General features: G+C 52.9%; 10 protein-coding genes across 10 annotated transcripts; 5 read left to right on the top strand and 5 right to left on the bottom strand.

The window, feature by feature from the left end:
* Positions 1-57: 57 nt before the first annotated feature.
* On the top strand, positions 58-1,256 carry KD926_002372 (sideroflexin family transporter; the record flags this gene model as incomplete). The annotated part of the gene is made up of 4 exons (XM_053097058.1): positions 58-161; positions 234-367; positions 416-510; positions 576-1,256. The coding sequence occupies 4 exons, from the start codon at positions 58-60 to the stop codon at positions 1,254-1,256; spliced, it is 1,014 nt and encodes a 337-aa protein (XP_052958974.1).
* A 484-nt stretch (positions 1,257-1,740) lies between these two features.
* On the top strand, positions 1,741-2,707 carry KD926_002371 (GNAT family N-acetyltransferase; the record flags this gene model as incomplete). The annotated part of the gene is made up of 2 exons (XM_053097057.1): positions 1,741-1,856; positions 2,095-2,707. The coding sequence occupies 2 exons, from the start codon at positions 1,741-1,743 to the stop codon at positions 2,705-2,707; spliced, it is 729 nt and encodes a 242-aa protein (XP_052958973.1).
* A 190-nt stretch (positions 2,708-2,897) lies between these two features.
* On the bottom strand, positions 2,898-4,678 carry KD926_002370 (amidase; the record flags this gene model as incomplete). The annotated part of the gene is made up of 2 exons (XM_053097056.1): positions 2,898-3,076; positions 3,295-4,678. The coding sequence occupies 2 exons, from the start codon at positions 4,676-4,678 to the stop codon at positions 2,898-2,900; spliced, it is 1,563 nt and encodes a 520-aa protein (XP_052958972.1).
* Positions 4,679-5,566: 888 nt separating this feature from the next.
* On the bottom strand, positions 5,567-7,881 carry KD926_002369 (putative protein kinase (Lkh1); the record flags this gene model as incomplete). The annotated part of the gene is made up of 6 exons (XM_053097055.1): positions 5,567-5,764; positions 5,820-5,907; positions 5,955-6,417; positions 6,474-6,821; positions 6,872-6,950; positions 7,006-7,881. The coding sequence occupies 6 exons, from the start codon at positions 7,879-7,881 to the stop codon at positions 5,567-5,569; spliced, it is 2,052 nt and encodes a 683-aa protein (XP_052958971.1).
* Positions 7,882-10,331: 2,450 nt separating this feature from the next.
* On the bottom strand, positions 10,332-12,174 carry KD926_002368 (uncharacterized protein; the record flags this gene model as incomplete). The annotated part of the gene is made up of 2 exons (XM_053097054.1): positions 10,332-10,981; positions 11,052-12,174. The coding sequence occupies 2 exons, from the start codon at positions 12,172-12,174 to the stop codon at positions 10,332-10,334; spliced, it is 1,773 nt and encodes a 590-aa protein (XP_052958970.1).
* Positions 12,175-12,852: 678 nt separating this feature from the next.
* On the top strand, positions 12,853-15,954 carry ysh1 (cleavage polyadenylation factor subunit YSH1; the record flags this gene model as incomplete). The annotated part of the gene is made up of 5 exons (XM_053097053.1): positions 12,853-13,005; positions 13,067-13,164; positions 13,465-14,608; positions 14,663-15,314; positions 15,374-15,954. 5 exons carry the CDS (start codon positions 12,853-12,855, stop codon positions 15,952-15,954), a joined length of 2,628 nt encoding a protein of 875 aa, XP_052958969.1.
* Positions 15,955-16,177: 223 nt separating this feature from the next.
* On the bottom strand, positions 16,178-17,904 carry KD926_002366 (aminotransferase, class III; the record flags this gene model as incomplete). Its single annotated transcript, XM_053097052.1, has 4 exons — positions 16,178-16,462; positions 16,566-17,018; positions 17,141-17,487; positions 17,601-17,904. The coding sequence occupies 4 exons, from the start codon at positions 17,902-17,904 to the stop codon at positions 16,178-16,180; spliced, it is 1,389 nt and encodes a 462-aa protein (XP_052958968.1).
* Positions 17,905-19,201: 1,297 nt separating this feature from the next.
* Positions 19,202-20,058, top strand: KD926_002365 (RNA-binding signal recognition particle subunit SEC65; the record flags this gene model as incomplete). The annotated part of the gene is made up of 2 exons (XM_053097051.1): positions 19,202-19,622; positions 19,688-20,058. The coding sequence occupies 2 exons, from the start codon at positions 19,202-19,204 to the stop codon at positions 20,056-20,058; spliced, it is 792 nt and encodes a 263-aa protein (XP_052958967.1).
* A 698-nt stretch (positions 20,059-20,756) lies between these two features.
* Positions 20,757-24,405, top strand: KD926_002364 (putative C6 transcription factor; the record flags this gene model as incomplete). The annotated part of the gene is made up of 7 exons (XM_053097050.1): positions 20,757-20,972; positions 21,035-21,564; positions 21,615-21,654; positions 21,707-22,742; positions 22,795-23,111; positions 23,165-23,235; positions 23,292-24,405. 7 exons carry the CDS (start codon positions 20,757-20,759, stop codon positions 24,403-24,405), a joined length of 3,324 nt encoding a protein of 1,107 aa, XP_052958966.1.
* Positions 24,406-25,194: 789 nt separating this feature from the next.
* On the bottom strand, positions 25,195-26,056 carry KD926_002363 (translationally-controlled tumor protein; the record flags this gene model as incomplete). Its single annotated transcript, XM_053097049.1, has 4 exons — positions 25,195-25,279; positions 25,353-25,512; positions 25,578-25,854; positions 26,042-26,056. 4 exons carry the CDS (start codon positions 26,054-26,056, stop codon positions 25,195-25,197), a joined length of 537 nt encoding a protein of 178 aa, XP_052958965.1.
* Between the last annotated feature and the right edge of the window lie 102 nt (positions 26,057-26,158).

The following is a 26,158-nucleotide window of genomic DNA, read 5'->3' as shown; positions in this document are numbered from 1 at the left end:
TCTTCTTCTCTACTCCCCTCTCCCCTCACCCCTCCTCTCCTCTCCTTACCTCTCCTCATGTCTACCTCACTGCCTGGCAATCGGGACCTGCCTCCCTCCCAGTATGATCTGAGCACGTACTGGGGCCGCGTTTGTCATGCGGCCGACATCTCGGACCCCAGGTAAGTCAGCCGCCGAAGTCGGCGCGGAGCAATTGAGAAAGCCAGGAGTCCATTGAATTGACCCGCATACAGGACGCTGTTTGTCTCTTCGTCGGGTCTCGAGCAGGCCAAGCTTCTGGTCTCGTCCTACAAGCAGAGCCATGTCCCTGCCATGACGCCGGACCTGTGGCGCGCCAAGAAGGTGGTCGATGCGACGCTGCATCCGGGTGAGTTGAACGGTATAGTCGGCAATTGAGTGGCACTGACGAGTCCAGACACCGGCGAGCCCGTCTTCCTGCCTTTCCGCATGTCGTGCTACGTTCTTTCTAACCTGGTGGTCACGGCGGGAATGCTTACCCCGGGTCTTCAGGTGAGCCTCCCCCCCTCCAAATAGGAGGTACACCCTCAGGGCAGCAGCTGATGGTAATATCTTAGGCCACCGGCACCCTCATGTGGCAAATCGCCAACCAGTCCCTCAACGTCGCCATCAACAACGCCAACGCCAACAAATCCACCCCCCTCTCCGTCTCCCAGATGACCAAATCCTACCTCATGGCCGTGTCGGCGTCGTGCTCCGTCGCGCTGGGTCTCAATGCCCTCGTGCCCCGTCTCAAGGGCATCTCGCCCAACACGAAGCTCATCCTCGGCCGTCTGGTGCCGTTCGCCGCTGTGGCCAGCGCCAGCGCCCTGAACGTGTTCCTGATGCGCGGCGAGGAGATCCGCCAGGGTATCGACGTGTACCCGGTGCTGTCGGAGGCGGAGAAGGCCAAGCGCGAGGAGACGGGCGAGGCGGTGCAGAGCCTCGGCAAGAGCAAGAAGGCGGCGACGCTGGCAGTCGGCGAGACGGCCATCAGTCGTGTGTTGAACGCTACGCCGATCATGGTCCTGCCGCCGCTGATCCTGGTCAAGTTGGAGAAGACGGCGTGGTTGAAGGCGCGGCCGCGCATGATCATGCCGTTGAATCTGGGACTGGTGTTGACGACGTCGCTGTTTGCGTTGCCGTTGGCACTGGGCGCGTTCCCGCAGAGGCAGGCGATCAGTGCGCAGTCGTTGGAGGATGAGTTCCATGGCCGGGGAGGGAAGGATGGACAGGTGGAGTTTAACCGGGGGATGTAAAGGGGGGACTTCTTGTGTGGGAGAGATGTAAGGTTATATGAGGGGTATATATGGTGGATAGAATCCATCCAGAAGAAAAGTAAACTAGACGGAATAGAGATAGAATCATTGTCCATAGCCATAATTTCAAGAATCCCAGTCAAACAATTCCTTATCTCCGACAGGATCAGCCCCCCACCAAATGAGTCAGAGTCTAGGCGATAGAACCAACATCTAGACTTGTAGCTGTATATAAAACATCTCTTCACTCCCTTCTTCTCTCTCGTTGTCCACATCCAATCCAATTGAACTTGAAGTTGCAACCGCAATCCAACTCTCCTCATTCTTCAAGCTCTCTCCCTCCGTCCCTAATCATATTCTCCTCAATTAAACCCTCTCTCTCTAAAACACCAATTCTCCTCGTCATCCGTCCATCCATCTGTCTACCAACCGATAATCCACAACTTCAAACCACACCCACAATCAAACGGAGATCAAAAGAAAAATGTCCTTCCCACCACCCTTCCAAACCGCGCGGCTCTCCTTCGTTCCCATGAACGCGGACCAGCACGCCGACGCGGTGTTCGAGATCAGGGGACGCGATGACGTGATGAAGTACAGGTATGTTTTATTTTATCGTTTGTGTTTAGGGTGTACTTGTTCGATGTTTATGTGTATGTGTAGTGTATGATTGGGTTGGTTTTTGTTTGCGATTGACATTCTTCGATGGGTATGGTTTATACTCAAATAAATCACTTCCATACTCAAACTGCCCATGCACATAGACATAAACCCACCAATGCCACTGTCAATATCACCGTCAATGCCCATCAAAATGACACTAACCAAAGACCTATAGTATCAACCACGCCCCCGATCCCTCCGTGGAAACCACCCACGCCTGGCTCTCGAGATTCAACCACTTCGATGACCGTAGTCGTCCAGATATCTCTACCTCCATCAACGCAGATATCTCCCCAATCGGCTACGTAATCCACGAAAGACTCTCTTCGACCGACACCAACCTTCCCCCTTCCTCCGAAAAGCAAGGGGAAGGAAAGATAATCGGCACCACAGGTCTCCGCCTCGGCGTATCCCCCTTGACACCTCAATCTCAGTCTGTCCAGGAGAAGCGCTGGGAGATCGGATACGGATTCCATCCATCTACCTGGGGACGGGGGATCGCGTCGGAGGCTGTCAGGGGGTTTATTCGTGTAGTGGGAGAGGAAGGATTGTTGGGTTTTCCTATTGGGCCTACTTCTTCCAATGATGGAACTGATCCCGAGACTGGGTCTGATTCGGTGAATGCCTCTGAGGAAGCGAAAGTGAAAGTGAAACCAGTCCTTGCGGCTTGCACCGATGCGCTGAATGAGGCGAGTAGACGGGTATTGGAGAAGGCTGGGTTTGTGTTGACGGGGGAGTTTGTGGATGGTGAGGGGAGGGGGAATTTTGAGTTTGAGTATAGGTTTTAGGGCTCTCTCTCTCTCTCTCTCTCTCTCTCTTAAGTTGGTTTGGCTGGGTTTGTTGGATTGATATATATTGTTTGAGTGTGTTGAAGGTCGTTTCTGCAGGTAGTTGTTGGACAGGTTCTAGGTAGGTATACAACCAACTATATATACACCATTTGGAGTATTTACCTAGATTTGGGAATAATGGATCTATCTACCCATCCCTACACAACCCACCAACTCCCTCCAACAAAGGTGTCTTCCGCCCATGAACAATCCCCTCAAACACCTCCCCCAGCTCGAGGACCTGTTCATCTTGCCCAAACCGTCCCATGAGTTCGATTCCGATTGGAACGCCCAATGGCGCGGTTTCATCGGGGGGACTGAAGCCTGCTGTATATTGGGTATCACCAGCACTGTCTCCCTATCCATGCCTACATACATACATTGTACGTAGGTATGTATAGGGATGGTTGGTGGGTTTGGTTAGCCTTTTTATATCATCCAATCGCATGTATGTGAATTGTATGGTAACAAGTACGCACAATCACAACCACACGTATCCAGATAAAGACAAGAGAGGAAGGACAAGGACCAAGGGGAAAACATACCAGGAATACAAACGGCCGGCCAACCCACCAACGCAGCCAGTATGCCATTTCTCCCCGGCTGAACGGTTTCGCCCACGCGAGCCACGAGCTGGCGTTGATGCGGATACACGATGGCAGTGAGACCGAGATTGTCGAAACAGGCAGAGACGGAGTCTTTGAGGGATGCGATGGTGGAGAGACGTTTGCGGTATTGTGGGCTCGTGGGGGTGTATATATTTCCTTCTTCCTCTTCCTCGTTCTCATTCTCATTCTCGCTCTCCTTCTGACCCTGCTGCGTCTGCCAAAACGCCGGCGTGAGAGCCTCCGCACAGAACTCCCCACTAGCAGTAACAGACTCCAGAGTCCGATGAGGTGTATATTCCACAATCGACGACTGAAGAAAATCATCCATCGCGGACCGGAACTCAAACGCCTGGGTATCGGCCTCTGCGCGGAGCCGTGCAACGTCCCAGGTCGGTTGGTGCGGGAGAGGCAGGAACTGAATCCTGTTGGATGTCTTGGAGGCGACGAGATGTAAGGCCTGTGTGATGGTTTGGAGAATGACGGGCCCGTCGGGCGTGGATTCGTCGGGGAAGTAATCGATTAAGATACCGATTTTGTGGATTGGGTTGGTGTTTGTGTCTGCGACTGAAGGCTTTAAGGGGAGAGGGATAGAAACAGATACTGGCTCAGGCCCAGGTAAAGAAGACGGGACCTCTGACGGATTCTTCATTACATCGAATAAGATTCTCACGTCTCGGACCGTCCTAGCCATCGGGCCCGCGACGTCCTGCGTCCACGTCACCGGCATGATGCCCGTCTTCTCAACGCGTCCTTTAGATGGCCGGAGCCCGGCGAGCGAGCACGCCGACGCAGGCGATCGCATCGAGTTGACCGTGTCGCCGCCGCAGCCCACCAAGGCGAGGTTAGCCGCCAACGCGGCCGCCGTGCCGCCGGACGAACCGCCTGGGGTGCGAGTCAGATCGTACGGGTTCAGGGTCTGTCCGCCAAGCGAGGACAGTGTGACGCCTTCGAGGGAGAACTCGTGCAGGTTGGCCTTGGCGAGGAGGATGGCCCCCGCGGCGAGGAGGCGCTGCACGACAAGGGCGTCTACCTTGGTGGTGAGGGAGCGGAGGGCGCGAACGCCCGAGGTGGTGGGCATACAGGCGGTGGCATAGGTGTCTTTCACGATGACGGGGACGCCGTGGAGAGGGAGTAGAGGATGGGGTAGGCCCTCTCGATCCTTGCGCTGGGCGTCATCGAGGGCGTGGGGGTTGATGGTGATGAGGGCGCCCAGGGTGGGATTGTACAGAGCGATGCGGGAGAGATAGTCGGAGACGGTGCGCGCGCAGGTGGTGCAGCCAGCACGCAGGGCGTCGTGATACTCAGCGATGGTGAGCTCCATGGAAAAATAAATGAATGTGAGATGGAGAAGCGGGGAGGATATGATTTAATTATGCATCCTTGGGGTAAGTCCTGGGCTAGTCTCCAACAATTGACACTAGAGATTGTGTGATCTGCATGGAGAATGTTAGTCGACCAGGATGCATGAAACTGGGGTATCCCTACTACTTCGTATACTGTCCTACTGTCCGTGCAGTCCAGCCAGAAGATCTATCCATCATCACCTACGTGACGCAGAACAAAGAGGTATATAAATTCGCACTATCCGGGCCTCCCAACAAACCTCCAAGCCCTCATGGCCATAAAAACAAGATATAAAAGAAAACAACCAGGTAAGTAGTAGGTATGCGATAAACCTGTATCAATAAATCACCAGCGCCACCCCAGAGAAAAGGATAAATAGATCCGAGCAGGTCAAAGATAATCCATCGACATGATGAGAAGAGAAAGAAAAAAGAACAAGCACATAAGTGATGAGTATAAACCATGAAAAAAATCCCACATGCCCAAACCAGGCAAACCAGGCAAACCAGGCAAACCAGGCAAACCCAAGGCGAGAAATCGATGAATCAGATGATAAACACAATGTGCTGCCATCAATGACCTAAATGTCATCCGATGCTTTTTATCCTCCTGGTTTCGGTCTAGATCGGACCGCTGATGTGTAAAGCTTCGCAAAGGTCCTGGATGAGCACTGAACCCCATACACCATAGTCCCAAAAGGGCCACAACTCCATAAGTCCAAGGGACATTTTGTAAATTCCCATCGTCGTCACGCGGTGCGTGTGGTTGTCATCCCGATGCAAATATTATCCAAGAGACGAACCATCTATCGTAACTGTACCTGTATCCATACATCAAGTGAACGATCCGAAGTCCGAGATTCGGGTCAGCGGCGTTGGGTGTTGCGTTGCAGCTGTTCCCCAATTCGCAAGGCTTCGGTGCCATCGTCCACCAGGGATTCTTTGAACCAAGGGTGCTTCAGCGCCTCCTTAGCCGTGATACGGGCCTTCGGGTCGTAAACGAAGATTTGCTTTAAGAGGTCCAGGAATTGTTGGTGGAATTTGTTATTCGTGGGGATAAACTCCTACCGGTGTCAGTTGAGATGATAAAAAAGACAGAGGGAGAAAGGCAAAACTCACGTTTAACTGTTTCATCGCCTTCACATACTTCCGCGAAGCACGAGTCGTTTCGTCATTCGGATAGTCGAGTTTATTTCGGACAAAATATCTGCATCAGTTAGCAGATGTTCGAGCTATGGCAGAGATAATACGTACTTGGCTGACTGGTTTTGACTGCCACTCCGACCTCCTTGCATCACCTGTCTCACCAGTCGGGTATCAATGCGGTCCCCAATGACGGCTTCCATCATCGCTAAATGCTCCAGATTGTCATGGGTCTGGAAAAGTGCATCCCCGGTGAAGAACTCAACCAGGATGCACCCAATACTCCAGATATCACACGGAAAACTCCACCCCAGGTTCAAGATGATCTCGGGGGCCCGGTAGTGGCGAGTGGACACGACCGACGAGTGGTACTCGTCGTCAAAGGTGGCGGAGCCAAAATCGATCAGACGGATTTCGCTGTCCAGCAAAACCCGTCGTTGACGGGCACTTCGTGAGATGGCTTGCGAGGAGGATGGTATGGTCCGGTTGTAGGTAAAGGTTTGGTAGTTGTTGTTGACGAGGAGGATGTTCTCGGGTTTCAGGTCGGTGTGGATGAGGTTAAGGTCATGAAGGACTAGACGTGAATTAGTATCTATCCGACCGTTACCCCAGGGGAAGCGGAAGACTCACAGGCAACGCTAGTAAACAGCTGGCGGGCAAAGTTTTGAATTTGACTACTGGGGAACGGTACAAAGCCGTTTCCTTTCAAGAAATCAAAGACACTCTGCCCCAGCAGGTCAGTGACGATGCAGATGTGACTGCGGTAGTCGAAACAGTCACGCAGATGGATACACTTGTTCCGGTTCTGCTTGTCGTTCGAGGCCAGCGTTGATAATACTCGAAGTTCGATGCGGGATGCATCTCGATATTTCTGAATCGAACGAATGATCTTGACCGCGCACCGAGCCTTGCGGTGTTTATCGTATGCTTCTACCACCTTTCCAAACGTCCCCTGTCCGAGGAGTTTGATGATCGTGTCTGCGGGTGTCAGCTACCCATCCAAGCAGCCCAGAAATTTCGACACTTACATCGGTCTGTGATGGGAGTATTAGGATTCACGATGTAGTGACCATCATCATCGTCAAATTTCTCGGTTCGGCCGGCGTACTGTACGTAAAGGGTCAACGGGCAAAATCACTAAGACAAAAAAGAAATCACTTACATCTCGAACAACAGGTACTGGCACGTCTTTCGCCTTGATGGGCGGCTTAGGCGGAGGCACGTAGCTCAAGAACGCATCGCCAACGCTCTCCAGCTCCTTTCGCTTCTGCTCATCGCGAACGGCCTTTCGCGTCGTGACTCGCTTTCGCTTCTGACCCACGTTGGCATCCTCGTAGAAGATGCCATTGCCGGCACCCACACTGCCCTGGGACAGAGAGGTGGGCGCGGTGGTGTGCATGGACGTTGTTCGATCCGTTGACAGCGAGGCGGCCGAGGAATCTTCCCCGTACCGCTGGGGGTTGATGGAGTACGAGGGACGGTCGTAGTAGGCCACGTCGTAGGCGGACTCCATCCCCGTACGTCGTTTTTTACCAGCCGGTAGCGGTGGTTGTGCGGCGCCGTTGGGAGCCGTCACGGTGGACGTTGTCGCGAAACTGCGAGCAGAGCCGCCCTTTGACTGCTCCGGCGGAGGCGTGTCGTCAATGACAATGACCTCTTTGGGTATACCATTTTTATAGAACTCGCCCCAGTCCGGCTTCTTCTTGCGGCCATTCTGTCCGGAAGTCGCTCTCGCAGCGACACCGTTCTGGGTCGGGGGCATCGTCGCTACCGTCGCAGCCGTCGTCGTCGGGATCGTCGTCGTGGTGTTGGGTGTGGGGGGCGCAGGGGGGGCGAGTTTCGGAGATTGAGCGTAGGGAAGAGTAGCGGTCGAAGGGTTTACGGCGTAGGGGTAAGCGGACGAGGCTAGGCGAGTGCCTGCGGCGGAGGTGGTCGGATAGGATACGTTTGGTTGGTAGGTCTGATGATGGGGGTATCCGTAGTGTTGTTGGTGATGAGTGGTAGGGTGTGTCGCAGTGGCCGTGGATTGTGTCGACATGATGGATTCAGAACCCCGATCGGTTTGGACGAGCCGCGGAGGAAAGAAAGAGGAGGAAGAAAGAGACGGAGGTAGAGGACAAAAAGAGAGGGAACAGGGTTTATTGGAGGGTGGAAGTCTTTCCTCCAACCGTTCCAGTCGGATCGCAGTAGGCCGCCGAGAATCAATCAATTCGGACGATCTTTTTGACTGACCAGAGAATATAAAAATAAAGAGAAAAGGGAGCAGAAAGGGAACGAGTAATTAGGCAAGAAAAGAGAATGAGACGGGGGACTCGAAGCACCAGGTCGGCAAACCCGGGGATGCTCGTGTTGGCGTCCCAGTCGAATTAGGGAAGAGGAGGAGAGAAAGACCGACGGAGAATGCGAAACGCCCGGACTCGACGAGAGGGAGAAGGAGGAGACGGAGGAAGAGAGAAAGCAAAAGAGAGCAGAAAGGAAAGGGAAAAGAGGGAAGGGAAAAACGTCAGGCGTGGGGATGCCAATCGACAGAGGGCGGTCGGGGCGAAGTAGAGAAGGTTGACGATACGGGAAGATTTCAGCAAGTTTGTCTCATTTGCTTGGGAGCGACAATGACCGCACGATTGAATCGGAAGGCGAACATTGGAGACTGAGAAGCGAGAGAGAGCGAGAGGCGATTCCGAATTTCTGGTTCACGGCCAGGAATTTGGGACGGGGAACTGGAGATGGACCACCAAAGTAGAGGGAAATAAACTGGCAATAATATAGAATGAGACAGGGAAAACAAAAATGAGAAAAAAAAGAGAAAGAAAATATGAGGAATTACACTGAAGGGAGTAACAGAAAGAAACGAAGCAATTGAGTGAGGGAATGAATCATTTGGAGCCTTCTGTACGGCGGAGAGGCGAGGGCGAGGAGAGGCTTCGGTTACGACGCTGCACACTTGACCAGAATAATACCCAAGGCTCTACGGAGAGTACTGAAAAGAATCATTCTTTAGTTACTGGTCTTGACAATCTCCAGTATATTCTGGTAGACCAGCAATCTGGCCGGAAGAATACTGTACAGAGTACAGAGTACAGAGTACAGACTGTCTACAGGACAGGCTTACGTCCCGGGATTCCGTTCGCGCAGATCGCCTGCATAATATTATAACATGTAATTTGGTACTCCGTACTCTGGTCTAAGATTCAGGAATCCATGCCCTTAAGGCAGGATGATATTTCCAGGACAGCCCAGCCAGTCCCGGAGGCGAAACGGGCCTCAGGCGCAGTCTGGCCGGGCTGTGGCCGCGGAGAGTTTCGCCCAGTTTCACTGGCGAGTCTGAAGTATGATTCTGATGATTCTGGTGACTCGGGATATTGTCATAAAATAAATAAAAAAAACAAGATCATCTATCGTGTCTCCCACCTGAAGTCTCCTAGATCATAGGAAGTAAGATAATCCCTCGTACCGTCGGGGCCCGGCCTCGACGGTGGCAAATATCGTCCAGCAGACCCAGGCGGCGGCGGTCACTCACCTCGCTCGAAATGGAGGTCTCATTCCAGAACCGCCCTGATCGGCCCTTACGGCCAGACATCCCATCCGTCCATCCAGACAGACGACGACCGACGTACACCTCTTCAGTAGTACATACATACAGGACCGCTAGATCCCTTAGCCTCCTTCGCCAAGGACCAATCACACCGGGTGGAGCCCCTCCGCTTTTTCAAGCCTGCGCTTTGTGGGTGGCCCTGACATCATCGAGTCGGTTGGTGCAGATTGTGTTGCATTGTGGTGGTTTCCCTCGCGGTGAATATGGGATGGAGGGTGGTCGATATGGCCATTCAGACGGGCAGTGAGAGAAGAGAGAGAGAGAGAGACGAAGAGGGGGGAATGGGAGGGAACAAGACAGGAAGGCGAGCGTTGCGCAGGGCCAATCTTCTGCGCGTCGGGCGCGTCTGCTCTTCCGTATCCCGATCTCGGGCGCTAGACTCCCTCGGGATTAAAGCCAAATCCAATTAATTAAGTCTGGCACGTTTAATATCGGTTGGATGCTGGAGGCCAGGACCGTGCAGATTATTTATTCTACGATGAACTTGTGGATTGTACGGTAAATTGTAGTTTGCTCATCCTCGCCCTTACTGTCATGTCTATGCTATCAGTAAGGCAAGATCCTCATCCTCATTTTCGCCTCGACAATCCCTCCATATCGCACATCTCATTAAATCCGAGTCAAAACAGCGGGTACAGATCGAACAGCTCGGGAATCATCAAGGACAATGCGCGCCAATGTTGTGGTTTCCCTCGACCCGCCTCTTGCAAATGCTCGCAGTGATTAATAAATCAAAATAAAAAGAACACATCCATGAAGTGAAATGATAAAGAAAAGAATCCAACCCGCATCGCCAATGACCACGGTCCTGCGCAGTAACCGTGCGGAAATAGTAGAACAGACTCGACCCGTGCTCTAGATTATCAGGGGTGTCATGTAGAAGAAGAGAGATCGTTTCAGTCCGCGCGATCTTCTTTGAGATCCTTGGAATACGCCTTCTGCACGTGCCGGGCGCCTCGTCCGTCCAGCTCCAGCATGAAAAGAATATCCCGGACTTGAACCCCGGCCCCTTTCTCCTTGTCTTCTCGCCACGTCCCCAGTCGCTTAGCAGGTGCCGCCGCTGGTTCCCCAGACCGTCCAGTCTTGTCGGGAGTCGCGCTGGGCGTGGCCGCGTTGGTCCGGGACGGCGTAGACAGGCCGCTGCCGCCGGCGGGACGCGGATTGAGCCACGAGTACGACTTCTTTTGTCCAAACATGCGGTGTGACAGCATGCTGTTGGTGGCCAGTCGTGCCGTCTCCACCGACTGTTTGTGCTGTTGAGCCTCGCTGGCTTTGGCGTCCACCATTTTCCGGGCTTCTTTCTTCGACATTCCCTTCTTATCGATAGTGGGCGCTCGGTCGCCCATCGTTGGCGTAGACGCGCCGGACCCGGGTATGTCGGTCGACTCTGGCTTGCTGCCTGCACCTTCGCCCAGGATAGCGTTGGCATCGCGTTTGGCCCGTTTGGCCGCGCGGCTTTCCTCGCTGGAGTTGTCCTTATCCATAAGCATGCGGTATTTCTCCGGAATGCTTTTGGGAGTTGGTTGCTCGGTGGCTGATTGGGACCCTGTATCAGATTTTGTTAGCACATGTCTTTCGTTTCCTTTTGTTTCTGCTATGAATCGCGTCGGACATACTCTTGAGCGGGGTCTTGGGACTCCCTGCGGTCCCGTTCGCAGTGGGGGATGGCACGGCTATTTCGTCCCATTCGAGAGGGACCTCCCCGTGAGAATGCTCGCGACGGCTCCGTGCCAGTGTAGAGGAGTAATCAACCACCGTTCGCAGTCGTTCTTCGCAAGATAGCGACATCAAATTCAGTATGTCCACCAACGGAGCCCCCTCCTGGTTAAGAATGGTTTGACCCGTGCGCACAATAGACGAACCGTCGGGTCCGGTCACTTCGATCGGAGCTTGACGGCCCGGCACTGGATGGAACAGGCCTTCTGCCGGAATGCGGACGCCCAGCTCAAACCCACGCCGTTGCAATTTCTGTTCCAAGACCTTGGTCAGGAGAAATGGTTCCTGTAGATGGTATTGTGCGCGCCTGGCCGCCTCGCTATCTTCTCGGGTCGGTTCATTCGGATCTTTGAAGGGCGCCGGTGGCTGGGTTGACGGCTCAGTGAGAGGAGATCCTTGGGCCGTCGGCGGCTTGAACTGTGAGGGTTCGCTGAAGCTAGGTTGCGACGATACCGTTCCGGTCGAGGTTTGTGAGGTGAAGGAGGTGTTGAGGGGAGGTTGTGGCTGCTGCTGCTGCTGCTGCGGTAGAGGTGGCTGATGGTGATGCTGCTGTGGTTGGAGACGCGGTGGCTGCTGAACCTGCACACCCGGACCAGAATAGCTGCTGGTGAGAAAGGCCTCTTCTTCTCTGACATCGATACCCGACGAGGCCAACACATCTGTCAGTTCCGCAGCATCCGTGGCCTTATCCGCAGGTCGAGACGGAGGTCCCATCGGAGGCCCCATCGCTCCTGGAGGTGCCGGTGCCGGTGCCGATACAGGTGTTTGGGGCAAGCCGTTCACATTAATGGCGTTGGCCGAGGTAGCGAGCTGGTTCTGCGGGAGATTCTGAGAAATATTTTGAGGGAGTTGTAGGGTTCCAAAGCTGGGTGAGGCGTAGGGAGATTGGGGGAGAGGTGAGAGACGCTGTCGTTTGGGAGGTGGAGGGACGCCACCATTCACTGGCGATGGAGCCCCGGGCGAGGGTGACGACCCCGGCGGGGAGAATGACTGAGAAAACTGCTGCGGTTGTGTTTGCGCCATGGTGAATCTTCCTCCTTCTGAGGATCGTCTGTCCTTTCAAGATGGGTGTTTCCGTTAGATTCTGTCACGTCGGCACGCCCGCGCGTGAGTTGCAAATGTGAGCGGAATGCTCGAACCGCCGCCCGGACCAGGTTTAATCATTTCAAAACATCGCTCTCGGCATACAATCGTGATAAACCCCCGACAGGAACACCCCAACGATGGCAAAGTCGTGTGCGCGGGGAATAAACTGGGGTTGACCGTGTATTTCGCGGACGGAAAGGGAGCTTCCTGAGAACGAGGTTTGCTCGAGTTCCCGCACGGTCACGTGGAGGCTTACCTAACGACAATGGGCTGCCTTCTTTGATCCCAAATAATCACCGCAATTAACCCGGGGATGCTTGATCAAAGAAAGTCACCTCCTCCAGACTGCTGCACCAGGTGTTCTCACAGGGTCCCTGGCTTGCGACTGTGTCGCATACAGCTTGATTAGTTTATCGCGTTCCGCGCCGGCCATGGCTGGTCTACATCGCGTCATTTGAGCATCGCAAGAAACAAGGCCCACGTCCATATTGCGCATCTTAACTTTTACATTAGTGTTTCTTTGACACATTGACACTATTGCTGTTGATCTTCTATCTATACTAGGAGGGAATAATCCTTTTCTATTTTGAATCCTGTCCTTTCTAATTACCTAAAATGGCGACAAAACGGAAGGCCTCGGCTCTAAATGCCGCCGTTGACGATGAACCGGTCGACCCCTCTGATGAGGTAGCGTTTTACTGCCTAGGCGGAGGAAATGAAGTCGGTCGCTCGTGTCACATCATTCAGTATAAAGGGAAAACGGTCATGGTGCGTGAATTCTATATCCTTGATTGCTATTTGAGACATTGCTAATCCAAGTTCCTTATAGCTCGATGCCGGTATGCACCCTGCGAAAGAAGGCTTCTCGGCTCTCCCCTTCTTTGACGAGTTCGATTTGAGTACGGTCGATATTCTCCTGATCAGTCAGTACGTTGATCCTCCCTCCCCTTCAAGTCTGCACAATTCGTCTTGCTCCGCGGTCATACCTTGTTCGAATGGGTCTATTGGGGGTTGGCGTATAAAGACTAGTATTGGGTCTTGCTTTTTCCTCGAGAGATCTTTCATTCCAGGCCATGTATACGAGAATCGCAATGCAATTTATCCTAACTTCATAATCCTTGTGCCCGGTTACTGTATCCTTGTATTGCGTGGCTTCCACCTGTTCCCCGTGGCGACGACAACCTTCCCAGGTATATGGTGCAGTGGGCTAACAAATCTATGAATTAGCTTCCACGTCGACCACTCCTCCGCCCTCCCCTATGTTCTCAGCAAGACCAACTTCAAAGGCCGTGTGTTCATGACACATGCGACGAAAGCCATCTACAAATGGCTTATCCAGGACAATGTACGAGTCAGCAATACAGCTTCGTCCTCAGATCAGCGCACCACCCTCTACACAGAACATGACCATCTCTCTACGCTCCCACTCATCGAAACTATCGATTTCAACACCACCCACACGATCAACAGCATCCGCATTACTCCCTTCCCCGCCGGCCATGTCCTCGGTGCTGCCATGTTCCTGGTTTCCATCGCTGGTCTGAACATTCTGTTCACCGGTGACTACTCTCGAGAGGAAGACCGACATCTTATCCCCGCCGAGGTTCCCAAAGGTATCAAGATTGACGTGTTGATCACCGAGTCGACGTTCGGAATTTCTTCCAACCCGCCCCGTTTGGAGCGCGAGGCCGCCTTGATGAAGTCGATCACCGGCGTGTTGAACCGCGGCGGCCGAGTTCTCATGCCGGTGTTTGCGCTTGGTCGTGCGCAAGAGCTGCTGCTCATTCTGGACGAATACTGGGAGAAACACCCGGAGCTCCAGAAAATGCCCATTTACTACATTGGTAACACCGCGCGACGATGCATGGTCGTTTACCAGACATACATCGGTGCCATGAACGATAACATCAAGCGACTGTTCCGGCAACGTATGGCTGAGGCGGAAGCCAGCGGCGATAAAAGTGTCAGCGCAGGGCCCTGGGACTTTAGATTTGTACGAAGTTTGCGAAGTCTGGAGCGCTTCGATGATGTAGGCGGGTGCGTCATGCTCGCGTCGCCGGGTATGCTTCAAACGGGAACCAGTAGAGAACTGCTGGAACGTTGGGCCCCTAATGAACGCAACGGCGTGGTCATGACGGGTTACAGCGTCGAGGGTACTATGGCCAAGCAGCTATTGAACGAACCCGAACAGATTCCCGCGGTCATGTCGCGAGCGGCGGCCGGCATAGCGAGGCGGAACATGACGGGTAACGAAGAAGATCAGAAAGTGATGATTCCACGAAGATGTACCGTAGACGAAGTCAGCTTTGCTGCTCATGTGGACGGTGTCGAGAACCGCAACTTCATTGAGGAAGTCGCCGCGCCTGTGGTGGTATGTGCCCTCCCCCCAACTTATATTTCCATTTCAAATACTGATCTCGTATAGATTCTGGTCCATGGCGAAAAGCACCAAATGATGCGACTGAAATCTAAGCTGCTCAGTCTCAACGCAGACAAGACAGTGAAGGTAAAAGTCTACACACCCGCCAACTGCGACGAAGTCCGCATCCCGTTCAAAAAGGACAAAATCGCAAAGGTTGTGGGCAAGCTAGCCCAAATCGCTCCCCCATCGGAAGAGGACGACAGCAGCCTGATGGCCGGCGTGCTGGTCCAGAACGGCTTTGACCTGTCATTGATGGCACCGGACGACCTCCGCGAATATGCCGGTCTCACGACCACGACCATCACATGCAAGCAGCACATCACTCTGAGCTCTGCCAGCATGGATCTCATCAAATGGGCACTGGAAGGCACTTTTGGCGCCATTGAGGAGATCGGCCAGAAGACCAACACCAAGGAAGAGAACGTGGACGGCAAGCTCGAGGAGATCGATGAAATGAAGGATGAGCCTGCCGATGAAGAAATCCCGATCGAGGACACTCAAACCTACCTTGTCATGGGCTGTGTTATCATCCGATACCACCCTCGGACGCGGGAAGTGGAGCTCGAGTGGGAAGGTAACATGATGAACGACGGAGTTGCTGATGCTGTCATGGCGGTGCTTCTCACAGTTGAGAGCAGTCCTGCCTCTGTCAAGCGTAAGATGCCCTCATTCTACCTACAGCAGACATGTGTTTATACTAATATCCCCCAACAGAATCTGCCAAGCAACATCATCACTATCACCATCACCATGACGAACTAGACCTCCCCAACCCCCATTCTCAGGTCGACGCTGAAGAGCGATTCACGCGTCTTCTCATGATGCTGGAAGCGCAATTCGGATCCGACATCTCTCCCATCGAGCGTCCGCGTCTCCCAAAGCAGCCCGCCAACGGCGCTGGCAATAACGAAACATCCACACCCACAGGGAAACCCGACCCTGACTCTGCCGAACAATCGCCCAAACGCGAACCCGAAGACGACACCAGCGTCGCGAAAACCGAACTGGCCGAACTAGCTCGTCTGCAGGCCCTCGGGATCCCCGTCCCGGGTATTGAGATCAAGGTCGATAAGCACGTCGCGCGGGTGTGGCTGGAAGATCTGGAGGTCGAGTGTGCGAATGCCGTGATGAGAGACCGGGTGCGCGTGGTGATCGAGCGAGCCGTAGAAACGGTTGCGAATATGTGGACCGAAACGACCCCTGCGTCTGTCACGAATGGAAATGGCGACGCGAAGGTGTTTGTTCAAGAGGCGCCGGTTGCTTCCAAGGGCGCCGAGATTGAGGCCAAGGCATGAAAATAAGAGCGAGCGTTTGTGTGTTACTGTATGTACAATTAGTTACTGCGGGATCTTTTTTATCTTTTCTTCTTCGCAAAAGATATCCTGGACCTACTGGAGGCTGTTTAGTATCTAGCTTATTGAATGGATTTATATCTATCTTCATGGTCTTTCATCGATATCCGTAATCGCCTATCAACTTCTCTTCATCATCTAACCCTAACTCATCCCAATCTCAGTCTCAGTCAGTCCCAATCGTAGTCCTCTCCATCTCCTTCTCCACCCTCGCAAAAACACTCTCAATCACCCTTCCCGTCTTCTCCACAATCAGATCGATCTCCTCCCTGGTGACATTATACGGCGGTGCCAGAAGAACATGATCACCACGCGTGCCATCCACCGTGCCGGACGCCGTATACAACGAGATCGCAAACGCCGGGTCCAGCCCCGTCTCCTGGATCTGGAAGGCCACATTCGCAGACGTCGGGAAGGGTTCCTTAGTCGTGCGGTCTTGGACGAATTCAATCTGCAGTGGCAAGTCCCATATTAGCCCAGACCCCAAATCCGTATCCAAATCCAAATACCCAACCCCCAACCAACGGAAGAAAAGAAAGAAGAGAGAAACTCACCCCCCAAAACAGCCCCCTCCCCCGAACATCCCCCACATACTTACACCCGCCAACCCTCTCCATTAGCCTCTCCCCCAAATATCTCCCCAAAACCCTAACATTCTCCAGCAGACCTTCCTCCCTTATAACCCTCTGCGTAGCCAGCGCCGCCGCACAAGAAATCGGATGTCCCTGGTAGGTCTGACCGTGCCGGAACACGCCCGTGCCGCGATCCAACGTCCGCACGATCTCGTCGCCAATTAACACTCCCGAGACGGGCACATATCCGCCGCCGAGGCCTTTTCCGATGGTTTGGAGGTCCGGGACCACGGATTCGGTCTCCCATGCGTGCAGGGTGCCCGTGCGGCCCATTCCGCTCATTACTTCGTCGAGGATGAAGAGTGCGCCGTGTTTTGTGCAGATGGCTTTTATAGCGGAGAGATAGCCTGGGACGGGGGGGACGGCGCCGAGGGCCTGCTCATTTTTAGTGTTTAGCTCATCGCTTTGGTTGTAAGGTATGTGTCCAGAGAGGGAGATTGTGAGTGAGGTAGAGACGTGGGAGGAGGAGGAGGAGGAGGAGGATGATGATGACATACCGCGCCCACAACCGTTTCCGCAATAAAAGCGCACACATTCTGAGGTCCAACACGCTGGAACTCGGCGTCCAGCTCGGCCGCCAGCCGGGCGACATAGTCCGCGTCTGACTCACCATCCAACTTTCCTCGGTAGGCGTAGCACGGCGAGACGTGGGATGTGTTCTGCGCGAGGAGAGGCTCGAAGGGCTCTCGACGAAGAACGTGCCCGCCGGCGCCTAGGGCACCGAGTGTGATGCCGTGGTAGGAGGGAGATCGGCCGATGAAGCGTGTGCGTTGGGGTTGAGGGACGGGGAGTTCGAGGTAGTATTGACGGGCTAGTTTGAGGGCTGCTTCGACGGCTTCGGAGCCTGTTTCATGTAGGATTTTAGCTTGTTGCTTGGATAAAAACCTCACGTTCTGCTCTGTTGAAGTATATAAAAGGGAAAGAAAGAGAGAAAGATGTACGTATGTATGTACCCACCTGAACTAACAACATACAACTTCGACAGCCTCCCACCAGTCGAATCAGTTAGAAATCTTGCCAATTCCTCCGCCACATTGGTCCCGAAGAACGCAGAGTGACAGTACGAGAGCTGTTCGATCTGCTGGATCACCGCTTGACTGACTTTCTCGTGACCGTGACCCAGACACGAGACGGCTGCGCCGCCGGTCGAGTCAAGGAATTTAGTGCCGTCTTCGAGGAATATGTAGCTGCCTTTGCCACCGACGGCCTTTTTGGGAACGAAGTGCGTGTGTCGGTGGAGGACGGCACTATGGGGGGTCATGGGCTCTGTTGGGGTTTGGTGGTTAGATGGAGTATAGAAGTTGGGGGTGTAACTACTTGCTTGGGTTGGACATTATTGCAAATTTTTGGTAAGATGATAAATGGGGGATTCAAAGGGAAGAATTAGAATGCAGTTGATGGTTGTGAAAGATATGAATGTCTTCTTAAGTACTGTAGGTATCTACATGGTAAATAAGTACACTCCATACTCCGTAGATAACGATGTGGGGTATGCTGCACTCGGCATGCCGTTGGAGATCCCGAGCGGATGGTTGGCCGCATACGCCGACATCCCGATCAGGGCCCTCGGTTATCTACCTAGGTTGCAGTATCTTACGTTTAGTGATTGTTGTTCGAGTATCTATAGCATACAATTTGTGGGTAACATGACAGTAAAGACTTATAATATAGCTAAGCATATTTCAATGTGTCATGTCAAGTTTCACGCAGGCTGCTGCAAGACCTGATAGACCCGACAAGAAGTAGTAAGATTCTGTATTACACCCTCAAACACTAATGACTTCCAGACAAGCATTACACAGCCTAATTTTGGGTTTACTTTCTGTTTTGAAGGCCCTTTTAACATCACTCTAGAGAGAGGTAGGTCAGAATTGCCATGTCCAATATTAGGACGCGAACTCCGCAATGAATCAATTCGCAACAATCGAATGCTAGAAAAAGCCTCTTATATTTCTTTGCTGTCTTTACGCATATCATGTCGAGTCAACCACAGACATTGTTAGCAATGATTAAATAGGCCTCTTGATGCGAATTACCAATATGCTTGTTCGTATTCCTCAATGACGAGTCCAAGACATATTTTCAAAGTAAAATTTCATGAACAAGTGACTATTTTATATTTCTTCCTGCTGCAGGTAATACATGCTAGAGGATGTTCGAAGAGACTCTTCTCTCTTACCATATCTGTCCTTCTTTAAAATGATAGACGGCAGGCTAGACGCTAGAGAGCATTAGAAGTACAGGAGTGGAGCTAACGGAGTACTTCGTGAACAGTGAGACATACAATTGAGATTCACCGCCAATATCAATTGACCGCCCAGACATGCACTTTATGCCGGCAATAACCTAGACGGTCATGTGCCTGTTGCTCCGTGTAGGCGGTGGCTCTCCGCGGCCACTAAGTCTCCCAGCACACAGATTCACAGAAAGGCCAGACTGGGCTTCAGCGTCGACCTCCGCCAACTCAGTCCCTCTTTTACACCCCACCGGTTCTCCTCTGCTACCAATTCCGGTTATTGAAGGATCGATACCTGTAAATTTCATCTCAGACAGACAATATGTCTCGAAACGCGCAAGTCGAGGAGGTGTACGACGACTCCGATCCGGAGGAAGTTGCTCCCTCCGACTTCACCAATGATACTCTCCTGTCCGCCGCCAACATTCCTGCTTCCGCCCCGTCTTCGGTACCCATGAGACCGGCTCCCGAACCGCAGCGCGAAATCCCCAAACACTTCCAATGCCTGTACCCGATCTACTTCGACAAGTCGCGGTCGCGCGCCGGAGGCCGGAAAGTCGGCTCGCAACACGCCGTTGAGAACCCTTTGGCCAGAGAGATCGTCGATGCCGCGCAGATGCTAGGGTTGACGGTGGGATTCGAGCCGGAGAAGTTCCACCCGAAGGATTGGGCGAACCCGGGACGAGTGCGTGTGCTACTGAAGGACGAGAACGGGAAGTTGGCCAACCCGGACATCAAGAACAGTAAGTGGTTATTATCTCCAATCTTTGCGCTTTATGACCTCGACTGTTGTCTAACTTCGAGCCAGAACATCATCTCTATATTTACGTGGCCGAGTATCTCAAGGCCCATCCGACCACCGAGAAATCCCCCTACAACCTGCGGATCAGAGGACTCCCCATGCCGGAGAAGCTTCCTGCCGCGCCGGCTGCTCCTCGTGGGTGGAAGATTGGCACGATCCTACCCATACACTCCCCGGCCTATAGTGGCGGTGGAGTCAGCGACAACCCGCTTAAGGACGCCATGTCGGAGATGCAAAACATGCAGGGTATGCCTGGCATGCCTCAAATTCCCGGGATGCCCGATTTGGCCGGGATGATGGGTGGCATGGGCGGAATGGGTGGCGAGCCGTCCGGAGGCAGCGGCGAGAAGAAGAAGAAGGACAAGAAGAAGAAATAAGGCATGATGCGCCCGATTTGACGGCTGTATGGGATATGGGACACTCCGAGCAATTCTGATTCACTGTCCATATTAATGTGCGTTTCTGGTTGCATTGCACGGGCGTGAGGCGTTTGTTGATTTACACCTGATAGAGAGCATATATGCCGTTCTCTGGTACCAAGTGGGAATCGAAGATGGAATTATGACATGTGCTATGATCTAGCACGACTCTGGGCAGTTGATCCTGGTTATACCGACGTAATTTGTAGGGTACACATACATAGCCCGGGCCTCCGGTGTATCTCCCGACCGGAGGATTTGAGGCATTAATTCTGATTGTGTTACCTGTCCAAAATGACTCAATCTGTCTGATCTCCCTACTTAATCTGCCTCCTGCAAGCAATCTCAGAAATCTCGGAATTGCCAGCGCCGGGACAATCGCCGGCTGCCGATTAAGGCGCCTCTCATTGGCCGAGGGAGTCGATCGCGAGCTTTACCCCGGAGATCCAAACGTCAACCCGCCGAAGACAGGAACGCCCTTCTGGAACCCCTTAGCTCATAGTCCTGCAGGTCGCTTTTTGGGAATTGAGCCCCTCCCTTTCGCCAGTTCATCAATTCGCAATAATTGATAATCTCGCCCCTTGTACGACCCCCATGAACCGACCGTGCGATTGCGCCGCCGGCCTTCACAACCCCGCCACTGCGATCGCGCAATCATGAATACGAGCCCGACAAGTAGAGACCCAGGCTATGGGGCCTCTAATCCCGGCTCGAATGCCCAGATACCCATGCATCCCGATTCTCCTGCCGCGTCCAGCGTCATCCACGCTTCGTCTAGGTCCTCCACGGGGAAGGGCAGTCGTCAAATCACGCGAAACCGCGCCAGTTACAGTTGCCACACATGTCGGAGACGGAAGGTCAAATGTGACAAGGTAAGAAATCATTAGTTGCCTATTGGGGAGGGGGACTGTACTGATACTGATCCGTCATCTAGGTCCACCCGGCGTGCGGAAACTGCTTGAAAACCGGAAACGAGTGCATTTACGATGCGATGCCCAAGGATGAATCGCGTAGCCAAACAAAGGAGGGTCACGGGGTTAAGCGGAGACGAGAGATGTCGGGGCCGGTGGACGACGAGGTCGACGATCTACAGTCAGTCTATAGCCACTTGAAGCAGGCGGGATCGGCGGAGCAGAAGTCTGGGGCGCATGGGATCGAAGCGCGGTTGGACAAGCTCACTTCGATGATCGAGCGATTGAGCAAGACCAATCAGCCGTTGGACGCCGCGCAGAAGCAGCTGCTGGCGCAGAATGTCAGTTTGGAGGCTGCTAAGAGGGATGCCCGCCAGGCCAATGGGCTGCCGTTGAAATCGGCGGGAAACTCCCGTCCGAACAGTCCGCGTCGCGCGGCGGATTCGAGTGGCGATGAGTTTCCGATTCCTGCTGGACATGCGACGGATCTGGTGGATCCTATTGGGAATCTGAATCTGGGTCATTTGAGTCTGGAGGACGGGGGTAGATCGAGGTATGTTCTCTGTGCTATCGTGGTGGGGATGCGATCTAATGCAGGAGTAGATATGTCGGAACAACATACTGGGCTTACATATCGAACGAGGTATTATCCAAGAGGCATCTGAATTGCGAAGAAATACTAATTGATTGCACAGATAAATGAACTCAATCAACTACTACGAGATCAGAACCGGTCGCACAATGACCCGACTGCTAATGAAGGATCGAACGAGGAAACGGTTTCGGATTTGATGACGCACACGCCGACCAGCCAGTGGAAAATGGATGACAGTCCCGGAGGGATTGCCACAGATGACAGAGTAGCCACCGGCGAGGCCTTCCAGAGGTCGGTGTTGTTTCCCTCCAGTGAATCGCCATCGGTGATCGATAAGACCGTGGAGCCGGAAATGCTGGAGCATGTCCCTACCAAACGACAAAGCCATATTCTATACCAAGGCTTCATGTCCGGGATCCATGCGATCAGCCCGGTCATTCATCCGCCGACAATCCTGAAACTCTACAATGCCTTTTGGAATTGGTATGATTATGGCAGCTACTCCGGCGAACCGTGCCCGGATCCCTCGTTTATACCACTCCTCTACGCCATCTGGTATGGCGGGTCGATTACGGTATCTATACGAACAATAAAGGCCGAGTTCAATATTGTGTCACGATCTGCCTTGTCGAAAACGTTCCATGAGGAGGTTACCCGGTGGCTGACCAAGATCTCGTTCCCTCGAAGCCCGTCATTACAAGGTCTGGCCGCGTATCTCCTGGTGCAGACGATCCTGTCCAAGGAAGAAGAGCCACTGACCAGCAGCCTGTTTGTGAGTTTGGCCATGAGAGTGGCACAGACGATGGGACTGCACCGCGACCCCGCCAAGTTTGGGATCCAAGCCTACGAAGCGGAATATCGCCGACGATTATGGTGGCACATTGTGCATATGGACGGCGTTGTGGCCATGTCAAGTGGACTTCCACCTCTTGTTAGCGATGAAAACTTCTGGGATGTCCGCGAAGCCAGCGAAGTCAAGGATACTCTGCTCGGTACTCCCAAGGCTGAGAACTATGAACGTATGGTCACAGCGGGCATGCGGCCGCCCGACAATCCTGATGACCCGACTGTCTGTGGTGGGCCTTCCACAGTGAACGTGTATTATCTGTCAGCTCGGGGAAAATATGTCATGGCTTGTGAGTTATTCAACAGCGTGAGGTACTGATGGATACTAATTGTCTGTCCAAGGTGCTGTCCGACGGATATTGAGGATCCAGTTAGGCATCAAACCGATTACTCGAAGAGACATGGAAGAACTTCGGTCGATCCTTCTGGACCTTCAGCTCCGACTTAATTCGATAATAAACCGCATTCCAGAAACAACAATCTCGTACAGCTCATCTGATAGTTCTTATTCCTTTTCTCAGTCTCCAGTGGAGATCCGTTCCAGCGATACAGAGCTACCAGGGAAAGGACCTGCCGGCTGCCTGGAACAGTATCATACGTCTGTTCTTGTGTCCTTCCATAAGTGGGCGAGGATACTTTTGTCATTATTCATTGATAAGGTAGGCTTTGAAGCCTTGTGGTCATGTGGACAAACCAAGTTGACTTAAACAAGGCCTTTTGTGTTGCCTATCAACCTTTCCTCAAAAATGCGAAGAGTCGGATATGGCCAGCTGCTAGGCAGAGGTATGGTTATTTGGTTTCCGTTCTTCCATGTCAGTGATACTCATATAGTTATACAGTGCCCTTCGTCATTGTCACGGTTTCATGGAGAAGTTCATCTCTCTTGCCACCGACCCTGAATTTCAACCCTTTCACTGGAGTTGGCCCGGGAATCACCAGCCAATGCATGCAGCCATGATCATGCTCATCGATCTCCACGAGCGACCTAATAGCCCCGAAGCCCCGAAATCTCGTGCATTCATCGACAAGATCTTCTCACTGACAGGCCCAGACGGAGGAGTTGTCGGCGGCGAGGACGGTATCTCTACACAACGACCTTTGAAGGATGGCGGCCGTGAGGCCTGGGATATGATACGCAGGTTACGCCAAAACGCATGGCAAAAAGCCGGCCTTGACCCACAGAAGCTCTGGACCGAACAAGCGCAAGTGCAGGCAGGGGTTGCCGCTGCGCCTGACGAATATCCTTGCGCCAGTGACCCCTACTACGCCAACAACGCCGGTTCGCCCCCCGTCTCGTCGCTGTCGTCTCGACGGCAACTTTCCGATTTCTCAAAGATGTTCTATAACATGACCCGGTCCCATGTACTCCCCAACCCCGCCTCTACACTACGACCCAGCCCTCTTCGCAACCAACTCCCTCCGCCCACCAATCCTCCCCACGTCCCCGCTACGCCTCCCTCAGCGCCTACTCCACAATTTCCCCAAACCCCTGCCACAAACCCAACCTCTCGTTCCATCGATACCGCTCTTGCGACCTCTCCTCTCTCCTCTCAAATCCTCCCGCCACTCAACAACGTCCCCGTCCCCGTCCCCGCCCCCCAATCCCAATACCCCCCGTCCGCCAACGCGCCGTCCCCATCCACCCTCCTCCCCTTCATGGACACTGCCTCCCCATCGACCCAGCAGCAGCCCATGGCCGTCCCGACCCCTCCGTCAATGGTCGACCCGAACCTGAACTTCGACTGGGACCAATGGGACGCCGTCTTCGGCCAGCATCTCCCTGTGGCAGACGAGCTCATGGAACTGGACCCCGTGTCGGGATTCGAGTTCGGTGATCTTGGTAGTGTGCAAGGAGGGTCAAGGAGTAGTCAGGCTGGTGGTGGTGGTAATGAAGGGGGCGAGGAGAGCCCGATGGATGATGTGAGGGGCCCGGATTGGTACGGATATTGTTGATTGATTACGTTCTCTATTTTGCTGTGTTTTTGTGTTTCTCCCCTCATGTTTCCCCTTTTTTGTTTCTTGTTTTCATCGTAGACCTTTATGATGGGTTGGGTTGGGATTATGAGATTTGATGTATTCTAGCGCATATATCCTGTCTGTCTATGCCTTCTGGTGCAGTTTTGTATATAGATTCTTTTTGCGATGAATGGGATGAATGGTTAGATTGGTTAGATTCAGAGTGCTGATTGAAGTACGGATATATCTACGGTGGATTATAATGCAAACCCAGGGAAACTGGGTGTAGAATGCGTTCAGAAATTTGACTTTGGCATCAGAATTCCGAAGAAAAATGAATACCTAAACGTAGATGGTATGAGCTTAGAAGCTAGGCTAGGTAAAATATCCTATCAGGAAACAGACGATATGAGACGTAACAAGCTATGGGATTTCATGAGGCGTGACTCTGATCAAGCAGGATATAGAAAGATTTGCGAGACGTAAAGAAAAAGTTGGGGGGAGAAGCCAGGATGGATTCAGATGAGGCAGAGAACATGTAAAGGTAGGAAACGGGTAGGGATGGATTTCCAGGGTCGAAGATCTATTTTTTCTTTCATTCTTCCAAATAGAATAAAAAATCAAATGGAATCTTCATCTTCTGGGAGGGGTTCAAGTCATTCCCATCCGTTCCCCGTCCCTTGCTCTGGGAGAATTAAGACGTTCGCAAAAACTCCGACCCGTCAGTTTCTTTTTTTTTTTTCAAATGCATGAGATGGTTCACAGCGGCTGTAAGGGGAAAGACGTTTAGACCTTGACCTCCTCGAGACCGTGCTTCCAGAGGGTAGCGTAGGGGGTGACGCCGTCCTCGCGGAAGTCAATGAGGATGTGCCTATGAAGGAGAGTAGGTTAGCGGATGTGATCAGGGGTTTGGAAGTGCCACCATTGGCGAAAGGCAAACGTACATAGCATCACCGTCCATGGACTGGCCCATGAGGACATCGTAGTTATCGTAGTTGCCGAGGATCTTCTTGACAGCGGCGGGGGCGTTGGCCTTGAACTCATCGATGGTCTCCTTGGGAGCACCCTTCTCGGTGAGCTTGGTGAGGACCTTCTTCATGTAGTCTGATGGCGGAAAGGACAATGTTAGTCAACAGGGTTCATTCGAATGTCGCATCGATGGTACGTACTCTTGAGGTGGGACTTGAAGGCGTCCTTGGAGGGCTTGAGACCCTCCTCGGTCTTGAGCCAGACAAGACGGAACTGGTCCTCGATGTCGTGGACCATGACGGCCTCACCCTCACCACCATCATCACCACCATCCTCAGCGGAGGGGTTGGCACCCTCAAGCTGGAAGTCCTCGTTCTGTTTCTTGAGGTACTTGCGGCAGTCGCACTGGTAGAAGACCTTGTCGACCTCCTGGAGCTTGAAGGTGTCGGAGAGAACCTCGTCTCCAGAAACGATATCCTATGTAGGAAAGGATGTTAGTGATTTGCGAACAATGAGAGAAACGTGTCTTGTGATGGAGACAGTTTCCTCCATTTCCCCATTTTCTGTATTTTTTTTTTTTCTTTTCTTTCTTTCTACCCAAGAATCCAAGAGGCGGGGTAAAAGGGTACAATCGGGAAGACAACAAAGAGGAGGGGGTACATACCGTGAAAATGATCATTTTGATGGTATGAGAAAGGAAGAATCCCAGAAGAAGACAAGAATGAGGAAAAGACAGGGAAGTGGCACGGGGCTGGAGAACAGAAATGAAGAAAAGAAGAAG

This window comes from Aspergillus affinis, assembly GCF_023601865.1.
Source record: "Aspergillus affinis strain CMG 70 chromosome Unknown NODE_14_length_433147_cov_86_863592, whole genome shotgun sequence".
Lineage (NCBI taxonomy): Eukaryota > Fungi > Ascomycota > Eurotiomycetes > Eurotiales > Aspergillaceae > Aspergillus > Aspergillus affinis.
The sequence above is the reverse complement of the archived record's forward strand: the minus strand, read 5'-3'. Positions and strand labels throughout refer to the sequence as shown.